This window comes from Lygodium microphyllum, chromosome 4 (genome assembly GCF_053477565.2).
Source record: "Lygodium microphyllum isolate KBCC chromosome 4, Lygodium_microphyllum_v1.1.10, whole genome shotgun sequence".
Lineage (NCBI taxonomy): Eukaryota > Viridiplantae > Streptophyta > Polypodiopsida > Schizaeales > Lygodiaceae > Lygodium > Lygodium microphyllum.
Window position 1 is genome coordinate 599,050 of NC_141138.1, and position 23,451 is coordinate 622,500.

The 23,451-nt window shown below is 42.6% G+C and overlaps 1 protein-coding gene across 4 annotated transcripts in view; it reads right to left on the minus strand.

The window, feature by feature from the left end:
• Positions 1-1,197: 1,197 nt before the first annotated feature.
• LOC148036719 (uncharacterized) overlaps positions 1,198-23,451 on the minus strand; it is a 22,547-nt gene continuing 293 nt past the window's right edge. The window contains exons 1-4 of one of the 4 annotated variants that reach the window (XM_087675597.1): positions 23,356-23,451; positions 2,616-2,801; positions 2,047-2,095; positions 1,198-1,952 (exon numbers count right to left, since the gene is read on the minus strand). The exon at positions 23,356-23,451 is cut by the window's right edge and continues 293 nt beyond it. In XM_087675597.1, the coding sequence (XP_087531723.1) occupies positions 1,718-1,952; positions 2,047-2,093 (282 nt within the window). In that variant the 5' untranslated portion in view covers positions 2,094-2,095; positions 2,616-2,801; positions 23,356-23,451 and the 3' untranslated portion in view covers positions 1,198-1,717. Of the gene's footprint in view, positions 1,953-2,046; positions 2,096-2,615; positions 2,867-23,355 lie in introns of all 4 variants that reach the window. The other 3 variants (XM_087675598.1, XM_087675596.1, XM_087675595.1) reach the window with 3 other exon arrangements.

The window sequence follows — 23,451 nt, forward strand, 5'->3', positions numbered from 1 at the left end:
GACGAATGGAAACTCACAGAGCCACAAGTACAAAGATGGGCCGAATGAAGAGAAGGGTGGAGGACCAGGACTCGTAGAGCACCAACGAGAATAAAGAAACTGGGGCTCATGACTTGCTAGCGAGCAATACAAAGAATCTAGCAAAATCTAGATCCAAAGACGAAAAAGAAAACGGAGGCGAAACATAGTGAGATGCGTGGGAAGACTAGTGCCACATGGAGCAATCTTTGTTTTTGCCTGCTAGCGTGCAAGGTTCTCTATTTGGTCAAAGCAATGGGGCCCCGTACTCCGAGTTCAAGTTAACATGATTCCTAGGAGTTGAGACGAGTTCAAGTTAACATGATTCCTAGGAGTTGAGACTCATGAGAAGAGGTGGGATTTGCCCATGTTGCCCCCATGGCGCCATGGTCCAAGGTGGTTGAAAGTGGATCCTTGTGAGCTTGAACTCTTCCGTGGCGCGATCAGACGACTCCAAGCGCCAAGTTATCCAAGTGAGTTAAACCAACGCGCCATGCATGCCGTGAGTGAGCCACGATGTGGGAAGGATATCGAGGCGTGACGGCATGTGACGCAACACGATGCGAAGGGTGCATGTTGTGACATGATGGCATCTTCTTGGCATATCTTCAAGTTGGCTTCTGTTGCGTGTTCAAGAAGCGACGCAGTGCTGCTTGCGGGTTTCCGCACTGTGGACCTGTGGGACCAAGGAGACATCGTGACATTTTCCATGACTATGTGATTTCATTTTCAAAAACCATAACTCAGCAATGCACTTTCCCTCATCAATGATTTTGAAAGACAGGTATGTTAAAATTAGCAAGCTTGAGTGTCGTTTTGCCGTTGGGGCTAACTCTCGGCTCAAGTAATTACGATTTACTCAAAACTACGAGAATCTTCCAAACACATTTCTTACCAATTGATGGCTTGGAAGTCTTCAACCGTATGAATTTGTTAACGAGCTGCAACTCCACTCTTCCTAGGGAATCCTAATTCCGATGCCGTAACTTGTCTAGCAGGCCACAATCATTGTAAGGTTTATACGTCAAACCACCATAGGTGTAATAAGCATTTGGTAGCAAGTTTTCCGAACTCAATTAATACGGATTGTTGACTAGATTTCAGAATCTTCAACACTGATAAGATAGAAAAGCATATTTTCGAATAAACATTGGGACAACAGCGAAACATCGCAAAAGCTAAAAATCTGAAAATTTTCAAAATTTTTGGAGGTACACCAAAAGAAGTATCAAATTGAGACTTACTGAAATTTGGAAACGTGCTCTGGATTGTTCCAACTGTCACTCAATATTTCCTCAAATGTGGTTTTCATTCTTAGATCATTTGAGAAACCTTTCTGAACTGCAAATAAGAAAGAGTGAGACCATCCGTCACACTCAACTGCCCACAAAAATGACAAGACACTTGCATTGCAACATATGGGCAGGTGTTATTCATCAAGTGGAAAGAAAGTTAAGATACTTTCAAACACTCATGGGTTGGAAGAACTCGGAGAAGTTCCCACTAGAACATGCAGTGATTTCAGAACGTACCACTCCATGGTAATCCTTCTCATAGCATTGATTTAAACAGCCAGTTTTTGCTGAAAATGGATCATAAACTTAAGGTACCATGCATGCATTTAACCATCCCTAGGCTAACAAAGCCCGTCCCTGGTGGTTGTTGGTACTGGGTGCGACAGAGCTCTTCTTTACAACCCCTATGAAAGATCACGTTTCTTCACACTAGCCATTACTGCTTCATCTAGAGCTTGGATTTGCTCCAACTGCTTCTGTTGCTCATGCTCCCTGCGCTGAATCTCGCACTGAGTCACTCCTGCCACAATGTCTGCCATGGCTCCTGCTGAGCCAAAGAACACCAGTGGTGATAGTGACTTGCGTCGGATCCCTAAGGGAATGGCAACAAGGGCACCCAAGATGGAAAACATCCAGCTTCTGCATGCATCACACATCAGTCACTTCACTTGAATAAAAAGCTAGACTATTCAAATCTATTGTCATCCGACCACATCTGCACTTAGCTACTTACGCTGTCAGAGGATGGCACTCTTCATCCTGCTGGCGTCCTGGATCCATCCCTGCAACCCAGAGTTTAATCATATTCTTACTGGTTTTACACTTCTATCAACACAATTGACACAACAGTAGCTGACCACTACATTCAGCTACTGTCAAGTTATGAATAGAAATGTGACAACTGAGGCTGCTCGTGATGAAATAGGAGTTACACCACAGGCTAGCAGATCCACATCTAGAGGTTAAAAGTACCTACCGTTTCAATCGGTAAGTTAATATACTTCAGTAGTAAGAACAATTATTCCTGCAAACCTTTTGCTATTACAATGGTAGTTGAGTGTTATTAGTGAACTCAAAATACTGCAACAATCATAAACTGATTCAATTCCACAGCTACAAACTTCAGTCCTACATTTAATTGCAAATGCTCTCTGCACTCAAAATACAAGTCTTTTACACACTGTTTGTAGTCCCTTGGAGAACTACGAGGAATTCACAACAATCAATTTTTTGAAGATGGTTCCACCCTTATTCTGAGTTCATGTTTTCCTGTTCTCTCGTTCAGTTCTGTGTATAAAGCACCTTAATGACTTTGCTTCCCTTGCTCCACATTACTCCAACATGGTATCAAAGCCCAAGTATCTTGGTTCTCGTGCTGTCTTCTGTTTGGACTACATCTGGATGGCCTGGCAGTTGGGTAGCCTGCCTAATGTGACAGCCGCACCCTGTGTTCTGATCACCCCAGCCATCATCTTCACTCAGCCAGTGCTGCATTCCATTCATGTACAGGAGTGTTATGTTCTATCTGTACCATTACCATCAATAATCCTGTCCTGCACAAGACAGACTGACTGTTGGTGCCTGCTTTCAAAATACAACCATTCTTTGACCACTGGCAACCAACTATGTGACCATTTTGGAAAAGTTTACAGTCCACAAGTGTTCAAACTTCAAACTTTTCAAACTTCTTCCTCAAGATTCTGTGAGAGTGGGCAGTGGAAAGGAAAGCAAACATGGAGTGAGAGAGCAATGAGTGAGACAAAAGGAATGCAGAGAATGAAGAAACAATCTGACTGAGACTGGGATACAAAAGCTGATCTCTGTCAGCCCCAACTGTCAATCACCACCCTTACCAGCAAGGCTGATTTCAGAGCTTCATGCCTGACGGCCGGAGAAGACCAGTAGCTAAAACGAAGCCTGAATCTCACTGAAAATGACATGTAGGTAGTATGTGGTGCCATTGGCGAACCACCAATTGTGTCCTATAGGGGCTTGCATCCAAAGAAATACACAAGCAAGCCTGAAAGAGGCAGAAAGGGGGAAAATGCAGCAGAACAGAGAAACCCAGACTCATACAGGCTACAAACTTCGCAATGATACCATGTGAGTACACGTGGAAGCTATAGTGCAACTGTGAGAGAAACAGGAGAATGCAAAACAATGCAAAATCCAAATCAATGATGAAGAGACCAAGACTGCTGGACAGGGAAGACTACGGACTGGGCCCCTGCGCAAGTGCCAATCTAAGGGTCATGTTTGTCACATGTTGTCATCTCCTGCCTATGAGCCTCACTCTGAGTCAAAAGAGGACTTTTGGAGCTCTAACAAGTCTATCATGTGTTTTGATGGGGGAGGCTACTCATTCTAGAGTAGCTATTTTGTGCATTTCTATGCATTTCCTTTGATTGTCACATTCCAATGTGCTTTTCTTATGCAGTTTCTGCATTTCTAGGGTTGTCCTTGCTTGTTGGACATTGTCCATGCCATCCGGGATATTTTCTATGCCACCTGTATTTTTCTAGCATTTTCTACCAACACGACCAGCATTAAATGCTATTCGGCCAGCTTTTTCACATCTGTTTGAGGCAAATCGGCCAGATTTGGAGATTATTGGCTTTTTATACCCTACCCCTCTCCACTCTTCATCATCATCAAGTAATCTTCCTTCCTTCTAACACATGCACACTCCAACTCCATTATCTTCCTCCGTCTTCAATGCTGCCGTCATCATCAGCCTGATCTGGTGCCCTCACTGACACTATGGGCTACGTGCAGGGACTAATCAGTCCATCATCATTATATCAGCATTCTTCTTCAATCAATGCAGTATTCTTCCCTCATCTTCTGCTTCCTCTCTCTCTCTCTTTCTGCTTCTCTCTATGTTCATGTTTCTCTTCCATTGCACAATCTCACATGGTATCATCGCCTTAGTAAGGACACAGTCTGGAGATTTCTTGCAAAAGAGATGGTTTTTATCACAGAGGAGTAGCCTAGATTTCCAAAATGCAGATTTTCAGCCTACGTTTACTGCATTTGCTGTAAACCCTAAATTTCTGCAAAAATTAGGGTTTAGCAGCCACCTCAAGACCCATGCCAACATGATCAAGCATCGTACACCGAAATCAACACCTACAATTTTGTTTTGTCAGGGATTTCCCATGCCCAGCTATCCATTGTAAATTTGGGACAACATTTGGCCAGTTGGGGTCCACTTAGAGCAAGTCCTAGGTGAAAATCAAGAGGCAAATTGCCCAATTTATTTGCTGATTATTGGATTAGTAAGAGCCTTTTGAATCAACCAAGGAGATCATGGAATCTTGGCTTGTAATACATCCATTGGCAATTGAAGTTAAAGAAATACCAAAAGGAGCACCAATTTTAGGGCCAACAAGGTATCTACTGTCCAAGATTATTAAGGTAAATTGTGCATTTCAATTTATGTTTATTTGTTGATTGTTAAAATTAAGTGCTTGTCCAGGGAATTACCACCCTTTCCAAGAAGGAAGACTGGTTTCATGGTTCCATTGCCAAGATACCACTCAATCCTTTGATTTGGTGGGCCTAAGGCACTTGATTGCAAGCCAAAGCTTTGTACTAGTACTGATTTTTGCTCTAAAGTTAGAAATTACAGCAACATGTCTTCATAGAGTGAGATAGAATCAAGTAGTAATGATGCCTCTCAATATGGGCGCCCACTCACATGGGAAAGAAAGAAATGCAATGTCTAATCTTAGACAAGGCTCAAACACAAGCCCATCATAGAAGTGCCAATCCAATGAATTTTGGATAGCCAAGCATGAATGCTATGATAGGGCAGCCAAGATACTTGGGTGGTAACACGATTTTTCATGCTATGGTTGGAAAGGGACCGCATATGCAAATGTATGGCACAAATCCCTATGGTATGCACCAGCCAATGCATGGTGTGCAAGGCCCAATGTATTCACGTATGGCTAAAAAGGTGCAAAACCCTGTGTATGGCAGCATTGACTTGATGTTTGGAACACAAAGTAGTGTCAAAAATAACAAGTATACTTTGATACCATGTCAAAATAAGCGACAGTGCAAAGAGACAGTAGGGTTTGCAGGGAGTAACACAGAGTATGTACAACAAATATTGAGAGAGAAGAGATACTAACAAACACAAGAAGAACATGATGATGATGCACTAAATCATACTATGAGAAGAAAAGCTAATACAACGGAGCCAAAGATCAAAAGATAATTACATTGTTCTTTCTAAATCAAGTGGCAACACCTATGGGAAATTTCCACAATGAAGGGAGTGAAACACAGTCCTCCGAGCAATAATGGGCTATCACTGGAAGGTGAAAGATAACTGCTAAGGGAGCGAACCACAGTCCTCTAATGCAAGTCCTAGCAGCCCTTATGATAGACAAATGATGAAATCACTAGTCTATGATATAGACTGCCGCCAAAGGCTAGGATGCTAACACCAAACTGGAGATGATGACACCAGGCAAGAAAAAAACCTCCAAACTAAAAAATCACAAGTGAAGATGGAGCTTGAAGGAGAAGGGTGTTGACGCAAAATAGATGATAGTGACAAGTGGAAGATGCTCCAAATTCAAGGCATGATGATGGAACAGGGCACATGAAGCAGATGATGAAGGGTAGAGGCAGCCACAAGCCACGAACTGCAATGTCCTCCTTGTTGCGCTCTGTGGGAGCGAGGATCGACACAGTGCTTGCTAGCGGCAAAGAGACAGAGATAGAGAGAGTGCAAAATAGTGAGAAGAGTAAACACAACTTGTGGGTATAATGACGAGTGTACCTCTTTAGATTTTTAGAGAGATATATATATGAAAGTACAAGTGTGCTAAGGGTGTGTTCACACCCGAGCACATTTAAAAGACACGAGAGCCCTTTATTTCCAACAACCTCCCACCTAAAGGCAATGTGCCTTAAGAGGAGAAAAGAATCAGCTAAGTCTAGGTATGTACAAAGCTGAAATACATATATCTATCCAACTCCCATCGTCTGTCAGCAATGAGCAAACTGCTTTGTTGGAAGACCCTTCGTGAGAAGGTCTGCAGGATTATCATCTGTATGCACTTTGACAAGCTCGATGCTCTTGTTGTCAAGTACATCTCTAATGAAGTGATACTTCACCTGTATGTGCTTCGTCTTTGCATGAAAGATGGGATTCCGTGCTAGCATGATAGCACTCTGACTATCACAATGGAGAACAGGTAACTGTAATGCCAAGCTCTCCCACCAGACGTGAAAGCCATAAAGCCTCCTTGCATGCCTCAATGGCAGCCACATACTCTGCCTCTGTAATAGACAATGCAACACACTTTTGTAGCCTGGAGATCCAAGAGACACATACCCAGAAGTAGACTTTCTGCAATCCGCATGACCAACATAGTCTGCATCCATAAAGCCAATGACAGATGCTTCTGCTTTCCAAAGCAGATGCACAAATCCTTTGTGCCTTTGAGGTATCTCATAATACCTTTCACTGCTTCCCAATGCTTTTTACCAGGGTTTGTCATGTATCTGCTAGCACTCCCACTACAAAGGCAATGTCGGGACGTGTAGCAACCATAGCATACATCAAGCTGCCAACAGCTGAAGCATATGGTATTTTGGCCATTTCAGCCTTCTCATCATCAGATGTAGAGCTGTCCTCTGCACTAAGTTTCACATATGGAGGCAATGAAACCCCAATTGTTTTCCTCCCCTCCATATTGAAACGCTACAAAAACTTGGAGATATACTCCTACTGAGATAGGTAGAGTAATATTTTTTACCTATCTCTCAGTATTCGCATGCCAAGAATGTGATTTGATCAAGTTGCCATATGTTGTTTTCTTGGTGTACAAGATGTCATCCACTTGACTTCTACGAAAACCTTGAGACTACATAAATGTATCAAACTTATGATATCATTCTCTTGGTGCTTGTTTCAGCCCATACAAACTCTTTTTGATTTTACATACCATCTTCTCTTTCCCTTTTTCCACAAACCCTTCAGGCTACTGCATATATACATCTTGATGCAGATCACCATGTAAGAATGTCATCTTTACATCCATCTGTATGAGCTCCATATCTTCAGCTGCAACCAAGCCCAAAATGGTTCTCAATATAGTCATCTTGACTACATGAGAGAAGATCTCATCAAAGTCAACTCCATGTTCCTGCCTGTACCCCGTCGCAACCAAACTTGCTTTGTACTTTGGTGAGGAACCAGAAGTGATCCTCATCTTGTAAACCCATTTGCATGGAAGGATTTTCTACCCTTTAGGCAACTACACCAAGTCCCAAGTGCCATTTTTTTCAAGAGATTCCATTTCTGACAGCATGGCTTTATACCATTTCTTGTTGTCCTGTCTCTCCATTGCTTCCTTGAAGCAAGACGGTTCACCACAGTCTATCAACATAACATAATCAGCCACATTGTTTGCACCAAGAATGAATCTATCAAGTTGTCTAATAGCCCTAGACAATCTCCTAATCCAATGATCATTGTTTGCTAGCTGTTGAGCATTTTTAGCTTGCTGTCCTAGCATTTCAGCCTGCAAATCAGTATTAACAGCTTGTTGTCCTGGTTGTTCCTACACATGTAATGGCTCATTATCATAGGCAATAGCTGGCTGATCATTTCCCGCATTATTTTCTGCATTTGCAAGTTCATTTACAGCAAGTATTTGCTGCTGTACAGCAGGCACATTTTGCTGTCCAAAGGGTATTTCTTCCCAAAATACAACCCTACGGACCTCCTCAGTCTTTTCAGGTTGTTTATGCATGCGATCTTCCCGGAAGATAACATCATTGCTGCGTACTACTTTCCTTTTCTCGGGATCCCATAATCTATACCCCATTTCACCCTCGTCACCATATCCTAGGAAAATGCATTTACAGGACTTTGGCTCAAGTTTGCTGTGTTTTTCTTCACGAATGTGCACAAATGCTTCACAGCCAAACACTTTCAAGTGTGCATATGAAGGTGGCTTGCCCGACCATGCTTCTTGGGAAACTCCCCCCCCAAAAGACCTGTTTGGTGACCGATTAATCAAGTGTACGGCTGTCATAACAGCCTCTACCCGAAAACCATGGGGTAATGCAGTATGAGACAGCATCGTATAGACCTTATCCTGTATGGTCCGATTCATACGCTCTGTAACTCCATTTTGAGGTGGATTATGAGAAGCAGTGAGCTCCCTCTTTATCCCTTTGCTGTCACAAAATGCCTGAAAGGCCTTGGACACATATTCCCCACCATTGTCAGAGCGAAGACACTTAAGTGTCTTATTAGTCTGATTTTCAACCAATGCCAAGAATTTTTTAAACTTGTTAAGCACTTCATCCTTGCTACAAATAGGGTAAACCCATATCTTCCATATAGCATCATCAACAAAGGTAACAAAATAATTCCTTTCCTCCTAAAGATAACCCTGGCATCTGACATACATCAGAATGTACTAACTCTAAAGGAGAAGATTTTAGCGAAAGAGACTTCTTATGAGACGTATATACATGTTTACCATAAGCACAATGATCACAATGCTCAAAATCAGCATAACAAAAACAAGGCAAGTAACCCAAACGAGAAAGCACTTTCATTCCAGTTTGACTCATGTGTCCCGACTGGCCATGCCACAAAGAAACACTAGGCTGCTCAATCACGGCAACAACATGATCATTCACACTAGATACATTGAGAGGATACAAGGTATCACTTTTACAACCTTTGGCAATCACTCTAGATCCCTTACAGATCTTCCATTTCCCATCACCAAAGGTGGTATGAAATCCATCGTCATCTAGCTGCCCTGTGCTAATCAAGCTCTTCTTGAGCTGAGGTACATGCTGTACATGCTGAAGTGTGAAGACAGAACCATGTTGAAACTATAACTGCACACCACCAATACCTGCAATGTCACATGCATAGTTGTCCCAAATATGAACAACGCCATGTCGACCCCCTCTATAGTCAAAGAACCACTCACGATGAGGGGTGACATGAAAGGAAGCACCTAAATCGAGAATCCAAGTATGCATGTCATCATCTGTATCTGCAAGTAAAGCATGTGCACTAAAGTGTGAAGAGACCAAGAGTACGTCATTCCCACTGTCATTGTCATGAGTGACTACATTCACCTCTTCAATTTTGATACTGCTCTTCTTAGGCTCACTCTCTTTCTTCTCTTCCTTGCTCTTATCTATCTTCTTGCCCTTTCCTTTTTCTTTCTTCCATTTGTAGCAATCACGTTTAAAGTGATCCTTCTAGCCACAATGATGGCATTCAACATCCTTGCCATGTGATTTACTGCGTCCCTTGCTATAAGATTTGCCTTTCTAATGTGATCTACCCCCAGTATGCAAAGCACTAGAAGACTTACTGGATGCATTGTTCTGCCGATTCATTTTTTTCCATGAGTAGAGCACTCTCTACATCAGCATACAAAAGAATCGCATTAGAATTGCTCATAGCAGTCCTGAATGTATCCCAACTCTCTGGCAGAGTGCAAAGCAAGAACGTAGCCTTAAATTCTTCATCAATCAAGAACTTCAAGGCAACCAGCTGGCTGAAAATGGAGTTAAACTCACTCAAGTGAGTAGACATTGTTGTATCCTCTTTCATACGCAAATCCATAAGCTTTTTCAGCCAATATACTTTGCTTGCGGCACTCTTCTGTGCGTACAGTTATTCCAGTCAAGTCCAAATAGCATATGCAGAATCCAAACCTTCAAGGTTAAACAGCAAGGCATCAGAAATCGATAGCTCGATGGTTGAGCGTGCAAGCTCATTTAACTCATCCCAATCTTCCTGTTACATATCTGCACGCTTTGCCCCTTTGGTCTTAATCAGCTTTGCCTGCTTTTTCTACAACAGGATATTGTAGCACCGTTTTTGCCAGATTGCAAAGTTATGTGCTCATTTAAGCTTCTTAATGAGCATGAGATTATTGCTATCACTGCTGCCAGCCATGATTTTTAGCCCAAATGTGACCAAAAATTTCAACAAATGCAGGCCCAAACTGCCACACAAGTGACGAAGGTACAAACAAGTACCAACCAGCAATAAATAACCACGTAGAAGCAGAGATTTCAAATCTGCAGATAAATTTTCAGAAGCACTAAAACTTGTGCTGCAGCACTCCACAACTGATTACAGCTGTTTCAGGGAAAAATACATCACATTGCACGAGAAGTCCCAAATTTTAGCTGCAATTTCTGTTGTACATGCACCCACAAGCACAAAATTTGACACGCACAATCAAAAGCCCCAAAATTTTTGTGCTCAAAGCATCAACCATACATCTGCATTGTCTCTGACATGCATAGAACAGGCCAATTTTGCCAAAATAGAGCAATTTCAGCAAAACCCCCAAATTTTTCCAAGTGCTAGGTGTCCAAATTGCATGGAATTAAACCCGCATGTACATAAAATGACCAAATGGCGCACAAATTTTTCCCAAACAGCAAAAGCCCCAATGCACGGGGTCCAATCTGCATCAATGTCGAGAAATTAGGTAAATTTCAGCCCAATTCTTGCATTACATGAAAAGCCCCAAATGTCGAAGGCAAAAAGTCACAAATCCCTGCAATTTCTGAGACAGATATCATTGTTGTGTCTTGTTCGCACCAAATCTGGACAAATCCCTAAATTTATGGGGTCCGGTGTGCATAAATTTCAGTGAAATTGAAAAATTTTCACTAAAATGTGAAAAGCCCCAAAATTCCTAGGCAAATGTGCACCGATTTTGCAATTTCCGAGTCAAATTGTCCAGTTCTGCATTAAGGTCCCCAAATTTTTGAGCCAGATCTGCACAGATCTATGACCTGTGTATCCAGTGCGTGGACTCCTACCAAGAGAAGGAATTTCCAAAAAAGAATTTGAAAAGAAAATAAAAACTCTTGTTTTTACAAAAAAAATGACGGGTCTGTTGACCCGTCAGGCAAACTGTGTGACAGGACCAGTGTTCTATCATGTGGCGCCTATCAGCTGCCGCGCCGTCCCGCCTGGTTGTGTGTCATCAGCTCGTCTGACTTACCCATCGTGTAGTCGCCACGTTGGTCTCACCGTCAATGCCCCGTTGGTCCTGCCTGGTTGTGTGTCATCAACTCGTCTGACTTACTTGCGTGATGTTGTTCCTGCCCGTCTGCCTTCGTTTAAAGGTCAACCTCCCATCAACTGTCAATCTGCTACCCGCCGAGAGCTCCTTGTCAGCTGCCCTGTCGCAGCTACAGCAACTATCGTTCACAACCTCACAACCTCATGACCTGCTCGCCTTTTGCAACCCACCGACTCACTTCTGACATCTCGAGAAGCATGCACTCCTTGCCCGCTCTGATACCAGTTTGTTGCGCTCTATGGGAGTGAGGATCGAGACACACAGTGCTTGCTAGCAATAGAGAGACAGGGATAGAAAGAGTGCAGAGTAGTAAGAAGAGTAAACACGACTTGTGGGTACAATGACGAGTGTACCTCTTTAGGTTTTTAGATAGATATATATATATATGAAAGTACAGGTGTACTAAGGGTGTGTTCACATCCGAGCACATTTAAAAGGCACAAGGGCCCTTTATTCCCAACACTCCTGAAGGGTGTGAAGGCAATGGAAAAGGCTAGTGAGAGAAGGGAGGTCCAGTTAGAGCAAGTCCCTGATGAAAATCAAGGGACAAACTACCCAATTTATTTGTTGATTGTTGGATTAGTAAGGGCCTTTTGGATCAGCCAAGGAGATCATGGAATCTAGGATTATAATACATCCATTGGCAATTGAAGTTAAAGAAATACCTAGAGGGGCGTCAGTTTTGGGGCCAACAAGGTGTCTATTGTCCAAGATTATAAAGGTAAATTAGGCATTTCAATTTATGTGTATTTCCTAATTGTTTTAATTAAGTGCTTGATCAAGGAATTACCACCCTTTCCAAGAAAGATGGCTGGTTTCAGCCATCATCATCAACCTAATCTAGTGCCCTCACTGACATTGTGAATTGCATGCAAGGGCTGATCAATCCTCCCTCTATATTCAACATTCTTTCCTTGTTCAGTGCAGATTTCTTTCTTCTTTTCTTACAGCTTGTCTCTATTCCTTTGTCTCCGTGTTCGTGTTCCTTCTTCTGTTGCACACTCTCATATGGTATCATCACCTAAGAGAGATCTGATTTCTTGTGGAGGAGACGACTCCAAACTGCCAAGTAGCCTTGCCACATCAGCATTTTTCCAAAACGTAGCTTTTTTCTTGAAGGCAACCGCTTCCTTGTGTAAACGACAGTATTCCTCCCCCACGCGGACCTCTACTTCGACTTCCTTGTGATCCTATAGCCATTTCCTCCTATTTCGGGGCTGTCTACTGCCGAAACGCAAATTTCTTATGAGTGTCTTGTAGGATTTTGAAGATGTCTTACAATCGGTTTCGTGGCTTTGATGATACAAATGAGGAGCCTTCTCAACACTCCTCTGAATAGCAACGAGATTATCATGCAAATTGTAAAGAATGGAGGTCACCTGGACCATTTGTTCAAGAACCCTCTCCTCCCTATTCTCTCTATGTCTCACAAAAGGCCTGTTTTGCTAGCCTCCATATGCAATCCATAGCACCCTCTATACAGGTGCCCATACTCCCTTCTTTGCCAAAGAAGACCAGCTTGATGGTTCAAACTACTCATTTTGGTCCTATAAGGTGGAGTGTATCCTTGACACCTTCAATCTTTGGGAGTTTGTAACCCACCCTATTCCCTGTCCAATGGAGGATCCCATCGTTGGATCATTGATAGATCGTGTGGCCCTATGGGATTGGCTCAACTCTAGAGCCCGATTTTTCCTCTTTATGAGCTTATAGAATTCTGTCCTAGTGCATGTGCATAGGTTGTAGAAAGCAATGGAAGTGTAGATACACCTTGCTTCTTTGTACCATCAGAAGACATTTGCCCACTGGATTACTCTCGATAAGAAATTATGGATACTCGTTGATGATTCTCCTTCCATGAAGGATTATATTCACAGGTTGGAGGATATGAGGAATGAGCTTACGTTCCTTGGCAAGATGACCTCTTCAAAGGATGTGGCTACAATTCTTTTGACTCAACTGCCATCTCCCCGGTTTGATGACCAGCTTTCTTACATGGAGGACCCAAGAAGCTTCTATTGGAGGAGCTCGCCCAGCTTGTTTTAGGGTATGACAAGCACGCCAAAGAGGTTGCCAATGAGTCCATCTGCACCAAAGCTTTTGTTACAGGTTCAAGAGGGGGAAAAAGGAAGAATCTCTCTCTCAATTCTAATCAGCACACATTCTCGCCTACTCTCTCGATCTTCTTATTTTCTCTCGATTTGTATATTCTCTCTCACCGTCATGGCTTCTCACCTTGTATCTTCTTTCGATACACTTGTTCTGATCAAACCTCAACACATGGAGGATGCCCATCCAGCTCATCCAAAACTTAAACACACATACAAACAACATCCCAAAGCACCTTTTTCCTTAAAATCTAATGGAGATTCATTGCTTGTGTGATTCTCTAAGCTCAAGTCAAGGACATGCAACAACAGTTGGCAAAGCTACATACTCCCCATTTTCAATTTGTACCGCAGCCATAAGGACGATGCCTCTTCAGTTCCAACCCAATCCCTTTAAAGGGGAGAAAAAGGAATGTGATGAGATGAACATCTATTCATGACTAGCCAAATGGATGGCATATTTTGATTTGTATCAATTCGATGACACTCAACATATGGAGCACATACAAATCCATGTTATAAGGGAAAGGCATATGCTTGGTGGATAGGGCTACATGCCAAGCCAAATATATGGGCTGATTTCCAATATGTTTTTCAAAGTTTCATGAACAATGATCATATTGAAAATTTTCAAAAATTATTTGAGCTAGATATGGGGAAGAAGAGCTTGGACGTATATTCACAGGAGTTTAGAGATTTGTTGCATAAACAAAGGTCTTGGGCGTTACCCTCCGGAATCAATAGTGAACATTTTCTCACTTTAAGTGTTACTACTTATATTTGTTTTAACTTTTATTCAAAAAGTTCCATCTTTTGATTCCCAATGTGTTAGCAGAGTATTTGTCAGCTCATGTGTGAGTCTGAGCTTGATCTGGGCTGGGCATTTTTATTAGGTATTTTAGGTATTTTTCTGATGTGGCATTTTATGCCAGTGGAGCATTTTTATGCACCAGTTGGCCAGCATTAATGCTGTCCGACCAGCATTATTGCTCCCCACTTTTTCAGCCTATTTATACTCAGTGGCTCCTCCTCAGTCAGTCACTTCATCTTCACCATCTGCATACTCTGTGGAGAGAGGAGCCAGTGCCAGTGCCCACGCAGCCAGTGACTCACTATTGTATGCGACTGTCTCGTGTTCAAATATATGGATTCCATTTCCCGTGCATACATCTGAGTTCTCATCTGTATCGTGTTCTTTTCTTTTCTCTTTTTGTCTTGTGTTTCAGCAGTTTATTTCAGCACATGTTTATGCTTCCACCGCTGCTCCACTTCTGACATGGTATCAGTTTTCAGGATTTGTGTTTCTGCTGTGTTTTCTTGCTGATTTCAGGACTGTTTTCTACCCCTGCTGATCAGACGACTGCTGTCGCAGCCAGGCGACCTGTTTTGGGGCTGTTTTCAGCCTGCGTTTTTTGCAGTTTTGCCATCGCCTGCTGCCTCCGCACCCTCTGCTGCCTGCGTTTTTCATCTGCAGCTGCTGGCGACAGTTTTCTACCTGTTTTCTCCAGTTTACAGCCTGCGTTTTGCTGATTCAGCATCTCTCGTGGCTGGGTGGTTGTTCCTTCAGGCCGTTTTTGCTGTTTTTGGCAGTTTTTGACTGATTTTTTGACTTTCCGCAGCAGATTTTGTCTTCTATTGATCAGATTTTGGGTTATCTTGCATGTGAACTCTCATTTTCTGCAGTCTGTGCTTGTGTTTTGGCTGTGTTTCCTCTCTAAATTCCATCTCTTCTCTACTTCTCTTCTTATCCTCTCCATATGGCTCCTCCGTGCACTTCCACTGATGATAAGTTACATGGACCTGATTATCTCACATGGGTTCTCTACAAGTTCCCCCCGGAGTTTGATGGAGTGGCCAATGCTTTGCGGGCGCAGACATCATCGACTCCTGTCAGTTTTACACATATGACCTCGATGCTTCTTGAGCATGAGGCATCCTTGAGATTACAGGGGCGGCTTCCGGCACATTATGGAGGTGAGGCTTATGTAGCTTCAGAGAGGGGTGACGGGAAGAAGAAGTCGAAGGCCCAGTGTTACCACTGTGGCAAGAAGGGACATTTGCGAAAGGACTGCAAGAAGTTAGCGGCTTCCAGGAAGGAGCAGAAGACGAAGCGGAATGCTGACTCTACCGATGAGTCCTCTCCTTCATCAGACTCCGACTCCGATCCTCCGACCAAGGTGAAGTCCAAGGCGCGGAAGGGATCCTCTTCTTTGGATTGCGGGAAGGGCTTGGTGGCCCCTTCCTCAGCTGCTTTCTAGTGGTGGTGATGAGGTCATCCCTCACGACTCTCTTGTGCCAGAGAGGGAGTGTGAGCGGGTGTTCAGATGGGGCAGCCGCGCCTCATCTATATTTTTATACAAGTGCACAGGTTCCAGAGAGGGACGTCCTTGACGCATCGACTTTAGTCTGGCGGAATCAAATCCTGGAGCTGGGATTGACATCCAGGTTCATGCTGAGCTAGTTATCTGACAGAGAGCGGGAGGCTTTCGTCTGGAGCTCACATGAGGGGACACTTTGGCAGTCTGGCCAAAGGCAGGGACTCCATGGTCACCTATGTTTAGAGGCATTTTTGACAGGCTGGTCTTGTATGCTACTGCGAGACATTGATGATGGACATAGAGACATTCTATGATCTTCTCTATTTTCAGGTGTTTGGTACGATCGACATCGACATCCGGTTCTCTCCGAGGCATCTTGGTGGTGGCTTGATCACCCACTGATTGGGTATCCATGGTTCTACTTGGTGGTTCTATGTTGTATAGTTTCTGATCCCTTTTCATTGTACTATTGTATTGTATCAGATCACTCATGATCTGAGAGAGGGTGTTAGCAGAGTATTTGTCAGCTCATGTGTGAGTCTGAGCTTGATCTGGGCTCGGCATTTTTATTAGGTATTTTAGGTATTTTTCTGATGTGGCATGTTATGCCAATGGAGCATTTTTACGCACCAGTTGGCCAGCATTAATGCTGTCCGACCAGCATTATTGCTCCCCACTTTTTCAGCCTATTTATACTCAGTGGCTCCTCCTCAGTCAGTCACTTCATCTTCACCATCTGCAGACTCTGTGGAGAGAGGAGCCAGTGCCAGTGCCCACGCAGCCAGTGACTCACTGTTGTATGCGGCTGTCTCGTGTTCAGATATATGGATTCCATTTCCCGTGCATACATCTGAGTTCTCATCTGTATCGTGTTCTTTTCTTTTCTCTTTTTGTCTTGTGTTTCAGCAGTTTATTTCAGCACATGTTTATGCTTCCACCGCTGCTCCACTTCTGACACAATGTAATTCAATTTCTTTTAATAATAATCTTAATATAAATTCAAATATAGTTGAGTATTTGGATCTAATATTACACGAGTATGTTAATGTCTTTCTGTCAAAATTACCTGATAGACTTATGTCGTTTTGCAAAACCTTAGACCATAAGATCAAGACGTTGCCCTGTAGCCATCCCATCTCTCAACAACCTTATACATTTAGCCCAAAAAAGAGGGCAAGATAGCTAGGCAACTTCAAAATTACCTAGCTAAGGGTTTTATTAAGACAAGTAAATCTCCATGGGACGCACATGTCCTTCTCACAAAACGAAGGATGGCATGATGTACTTTTGAAGGTCTTAATAAGGTAACCATCAAGAATAAGTATTCGTTACCTAGGATGGATGACCTTATATGTCGACTTTGTGGAGCGTGATATTTCACCAAAATCGATATTAGGTCTAGTTACAGTCAAATACAAATACCTTCGAAGGTAATCCCAAAAATTGTATTTCGAACATTGTATGGCTATTATCAATTTGTGGGCCTATCTTTTGGACCCCAATACTTGCGCAACTTTCCAAAAACCGATGAACGATTTATTTTGCCCGTATCTTGAAAAAGTGGATATTCGTTTTCCTCAACGATATTCTTATTTATAGTAAGTTACTGGAGGAACATGCGAAACATTTGTGAGCCGTCTTACGTATCTTAAGACAAAAGCAATTGTTTGCGAAACTATCTAAGTGCGAATTTTTTCGCACGAAGCAATTATATCTTGGTCATGTCATCTCGATTATGGCATACGAATTGATCTTGAAAAGGTTCGAGTAGTGATTGATTAGCCTATTCCAAGGACCATAAAGCAAGTACAATCTTTTTTAGGTTTTATTGGAGTTTTTTGAAAGTTCATAAAAGACTATGCTCACATTGTTGAACCCTTCATATATTTTCTTAAGGGCATCCAAAGCAAGAAAAATGCATTAGTTCACCGTTTGTTTAACTAGTTAGCTCAATCAATGTTTTCAAACATTGAAACAGCTAGTTACTACTGCACTAATGATGCAAATTATCAATCCGAATAAACCTTTTGAGATTCATACAAATGCGAGTGATTATGCTTTGAGTGATTTTCTTTATCAAGACAGCCAACCTATCACATTTGAGAGCTATCAGATCACTATTGCCCAAACACCTTATACCACCCAAGAGATGGGGTTATCAGTGACCATCCATGCACTTGAAGTATGGCATCATTATTTGTACAGCGCCTTGTTCATTATTTGAACAAACCACCATTCATTGAAGTACCTTGTGATCAGCCTGATCTTCGTGGCCGTAAGGCAAGATGGGCGAAGCTTATGCAAGAGTTTGACTTCGAGATTCATTATAGAAAGGGTGCAACTAGATTTTAGATCAAGCAAAGAAAAGAAAAATTTACATGATGAGCTGAAGGATCTGATTAAACTTATGGAGCTTATCAATAGTTTCACGAACTAGAAGTGAAAATTGAATTCTTGGTCGCCAATGCTTCTTAGTCGAATTTACCGAAGTTAATGTCTTATCCTTCTTCGAAATCTTGATTGATTTTTATCTTTCTCTCAAGGGGTGCTACTAAAACAATATTCACTTTGGTAAGATTGGCAACTAGTTCGAGAGGAACCTTGTAGCCCTAGAAGCTTTAGTGGCCCGGACACCCTAGCATACACTGCACTTTGGCCTTGGTTACTCACTACTTTTATTGGCCACATATTAAGACTATGGTTGAGTATTATGTGTGTGAGTGCCCACAGTCTCAACTCAATAAAGCTAAATGGCACAAACAAGTGGGAATGTTGCATCCTTAATAAATTCTCGATACAAAGTGGAGTAGCATTTCTATGGATTCCATAGTGGGATTGCCCGATACAAATCAAGGATGTGACGCAATCTAGGTCTTGGTTGACCAATTGACGAAAATGGCTTGACTCGTTCCCAAAAAGACAACCATGAAAAACCACGAGTTGGTTGGTCTCTTTATTGAACATCTTTATAGACTTATGGTTTGCCCAACGAAATAGTCAATGATTGGGATCCTAAGTTCACTGGGCCATTTTTGGCAAACGGTTTTCCAAAAACTCGAGACTTGATTATCCATGTGTCATCCTCAAAACATCTTGAATTTTATGGACAAACCAGAAGGATAAATCAAATCAGAGAGGATATGTTGTGTGCATATGTCTTCCATAGGCAATCTGATTGGCAGAATTATCTTTCTCAAATTGAGTTTACTTATAACAATGCTAAGCATTGGACTTCTAGTTATAGCCTGTTTATGCTTATGTACAGTTATAAGCCAAAACCATCGAAAATGCAATCTATAGTTAACTTTCTGCACGATATGTAAGAGATGATGATGATTGCTACAGAAAGCATTAAAATTGTCTAGGACTATGCCACATTTTATATTAACCAATATTGTACTCCTTGAAAGCTCCAGGAGGGCATGTGGATTTACTTTAAATATCCTATGAGCTAGATTTATCTTCAAAAATTCAGATTCATCCTATGTTCCACATCAATCGTTTAAAGAATGATTAGGACAAGGTGAACTAATTGTTCCAATTAAGGAAGTCCCATGGCTTGAGGATACTACTCGTTATCTTCCACTTGAGCTTGAATTGGTTCTTAACCTTAGGACTAAACAATCCCATCGGACCATTTATCTCAAGTATTTGGCCAAGTGGAAAAACCGCTAGGAGACGGAAGCTACTTAGGGGTAGATATATTCATTGAAGAGTCATTTTCCTCACTTCGTCTCTAAGAATATTGCTAGGACAATAATTTTTCATAAGGGGGAAAGTGAAACATCCCTGGACATCCAAATGGGTGCTAATAGCATTGGTTACAGTAGTCATAAAGTGATTTAGTGCGAACGCACTAAGGACACCTCGCATTTAGGAAGACCAAGTCCTATTTATAGGACTCAAGGCCCTATTGTGCACATTCATTGTGTGATCACCACTCTTGGACTCTTGGCCTGTTAGCTGACACATCTGTACACCAAGATGGTGTGGGTTGGTGGTACGGAACACCAACTCTTGGGATGTGGTCATGACCCGGAGTGCTACTAAGAGTGAGCCTCTTTGGCTCTATGGCTAGGAGGTGAGTGTGGTGCCCAGACCCTTTTATTGTGGATATGGCTTGTGTCGTGTCTCATGTGCAAGTTAGATCCTTGGGGGATGTTTCACTCATATTTCCCATCCCTTTCAAAGGGGGATGATATCGACGATGCAGATGTGGATTTCTTGAGTCCTTATATTTCAAAGGGGGATTCCCATGGTCACGAGGAGCTGCTTCATCAACGCGCTTCATCGACGAACTTCCTCTATATTAGCACTCCTACCACCCCAAGATCCACTCCGTCTTCTTTGGCCTTCAATCATGTCCAAGATCTAACAAAGCATGTTAGCATTCATGAGTGTCTGGCACAATCATCTCCTACTTGTGAGCCTCAATCTAAGTCAAATGGGGACGTTAGAAGCTTGAATATTCAATTCATTATGTGTTTTGACGAAGGAGGCAGTTCTTTCTAGAGGATACATTTCTTTTCTAGTAAGTTTAGGGTGTGCTCACACTGTCATGGACACTTTCCAACCCTTGCATTTCTTTTTAGTGGGTGGGCAACCTATTCGTAATGACAAAATGTGGGCGGCCTGTGTCGATATTTGTGCCAGCATTTTTTTGCATCAAGGACGGCTAATTACCCAATTTTACGCTAGCCGACTCCACCACAATTTTTGTCATGATCAAGAGGTAGGCTAGTTTAGGGCTGATCTGGCTATTTATAGCTAGCCTCCACACTTGGTGTCCCAAACCCTGGTGGTAAGCAAGTTGATGCAAAGGACATCATACTTGGAGATGGCAACCAAGTAATGAGAATCATCGCCATGTCTAGCGATGAAATCATCCTGCCAAGAAATGCAAGCTCATCCTACATGTCCTCCATCTTGTTGATGTGCCCTTGCACACATGGGGGGATCATCAACAAAAAGCATCCGAAGTTTCTCCGCTATGCTGATATGATGGGCAAATGTCTTACAATGGTTGAGAGAAGAGAGCTTCGTCCACATCTCCACTACTGTTGAAAGTCTGCGGACATGCACAAGAACAAAATCCTACAAACTCAAAGAAAAGATCGCGCTCTAGAATTGAGTCGATCCCAAAGGGTTGCTTGGTCCATCATAGAGCCAATGTGGGGATCCTCCACTGGACAAGGGATTGGGATAGTAACTCCCACTAGTCGAAGGTATCAAGAATACTCTCCACTTTGCAGGACCAAAGGGAGTAGTTCGCACCACCAAGTCGATCTTCTTTGGGGAGAGAAGGAAGCACGGGCAACTAAACAAAAAAAGCCATCAAAGCTATACGAGGACATGTAGTATAGGCCCTATAAAAAAGATGTAGAGAAAGGGGAAAAGGGGGTGGGGAAAGGGGGGTGGGGAAAAAAGACAGCTCTGATCTTCTCAATCTATCAAAGTGAGAATATGGCTCTAAGTATCAATCTTCACGTCACTCTTCATGACGATCTAACTAAGGTGACCACCTATCGGTAGAACACTGAATGGTCTTTGCATTGGAGTCATCCAAAGCATCAAGCCAAAGGTAATCTAACTCTTCAAGTCCTACAAACACACAAGAAATCTACAATTTGGGGTCAGTCTGACCGAATGAAGGGAAAATCAGCTACATCTTGCAAAGAGAAGTTGATAGATGCCCTGCACACTTCATAGAAGGCTCAAACAAGGTAGAAAATCTATGTTCTTCATGAGAGATCTACTCCAAACAAGTTGAGTGTGGGCAACACCAAAAGATGGAGAAGAGTTCCTATACATCAGAGTGTGCTGAAACCTGCAAGAATGAATCTGTAGAAGGAAGAAGATGATCTGCCAACTGTGAAGCTGGCTATAAATAGCCAGATCAGCCTAAACTGTCCAACCTAATCAGGGTAATGCAGGACCCCCACACTTTGGCATTAAAAATAGGCTCCCCAGCCAGAAGGGCTGGAGTCACTAGAAAAGAAGTGCATGCTCTAGAAAGACTTGCCCCCTACATCAAAACGCATGATGGACTGAATATCAAAGCTCCTAATGTCCCCATCTAGCTCAAACTGAGGCTCACAAGCAGATGCTTCAATTCCTTGTCAGCACAAAAAGTGTTTTGATTAGGTAGTGGGCAGCATGGACAGGCCGGACGGTTTCTCCCTCATGCGGGAAACTTTTTGTGTAGCTCAAATTGTGGCATGCCAGAACACGCTCTTGCACAAGGAAGTTGTCTGGACATGTGTGAAACCTGCCTAACACTGTACATCATAAAGAATGTGCCCAGATCCAGGCTTTTTCTCTCTTGCTCAGAATCCAACATCCACAACCAATGCATCACTAATCTCATTTGTTTTCTGAAAGGCAGGACCAGATGGGCACATGATTTCCTCTCTCTCTCTCTCTCTCTCTCTCTCTCTCTCTCTCTCTCTCTCTCTCTCTCTCTCGGCAGGAGAAGAAAGATAATCTCTCTTTGATGACATCCAAGAGCAACAAGCAAGCTGGGACTCATGGAATGTTTTCCATCTTTTAGAAATTCAAGTCCTGATAACAGGGGGAGACCATCATCCAAACTCATAGATACATGGCTGGGGAGGACAAAAGGCTACTTTGAGCAACAGACCCGAACCTTGTACATCTGATGGTATGTAACTCAGCTTTAAGTATTCTCTAATCATTTTTGATCCATGGCTGAGACCAATTAAGCCCTTTCAAAGGACAGCTCAAGCATTCTTAAGTTCTGAACATCATGGATTGCCATCAGCCATTCATTCCTGTGGACAGGTTCAGCAGGATTGAGATGTGGCAAGCAAAGAGGCATGGCAGGCCTAATGCTGGTGGTGCTACAGCGGTAGTGAGGAGGAGTGAGGCCAGTGTCTGTCTGTCTATATATGCATTCCTTCTGTTCCTGATGTTTCTCCTGTGGTAACAAATTTATGCAGGCCAACAAGTGCAATCTCTGCAGCCTCGCTATTGGCATTGACACCGGAAAGATGTGGCAAAGCCATAAATTTCTACCAGCTAGAGCTCCAGGTAATGGAATGTTTGGTCTCCCATTTGACGAAGCTGTGACAACACCAAGTGCACCAAAATCACCCGCTGCTGCTTGCTTTATTGCACACGACCTGTCAAATGATCTATCCAAAAACAGTGAACGAGACGCTATCGATCTCAGTCTCCCAAATGAAGATGAACTTCAAAGAGGATATTACAAACTGAGTGAGATAAAAGAACAGCTGAAATAGAGAGGCGAAGAGGACAAAATCCAAACTGCAGCATAAGCCTCAAAACCTTATTGAGACAATGATCAACACATCATAACAGGCCTCAGAAACTTGTTAGAAGCTTCTGCAAAAAATCAAATGCAAACTTCAAGCCAGAGCAGACTCATTAAGAGCACAACTGCACTTAGTGGAAACACCAGATAAAGCAAATCCTGACAATTTGCAATGGGGGAGTTATACCAATGCAATAAAAGAGCTTCAACTACCTCAAGTGATTCGAGCCTTGCTTCTCTGAAAGTAATTGAAGAAGAGCCTGAACGTGGTAGGAGGGAGATCGGTGAGGCAAGAGGATGGAGTGTGGC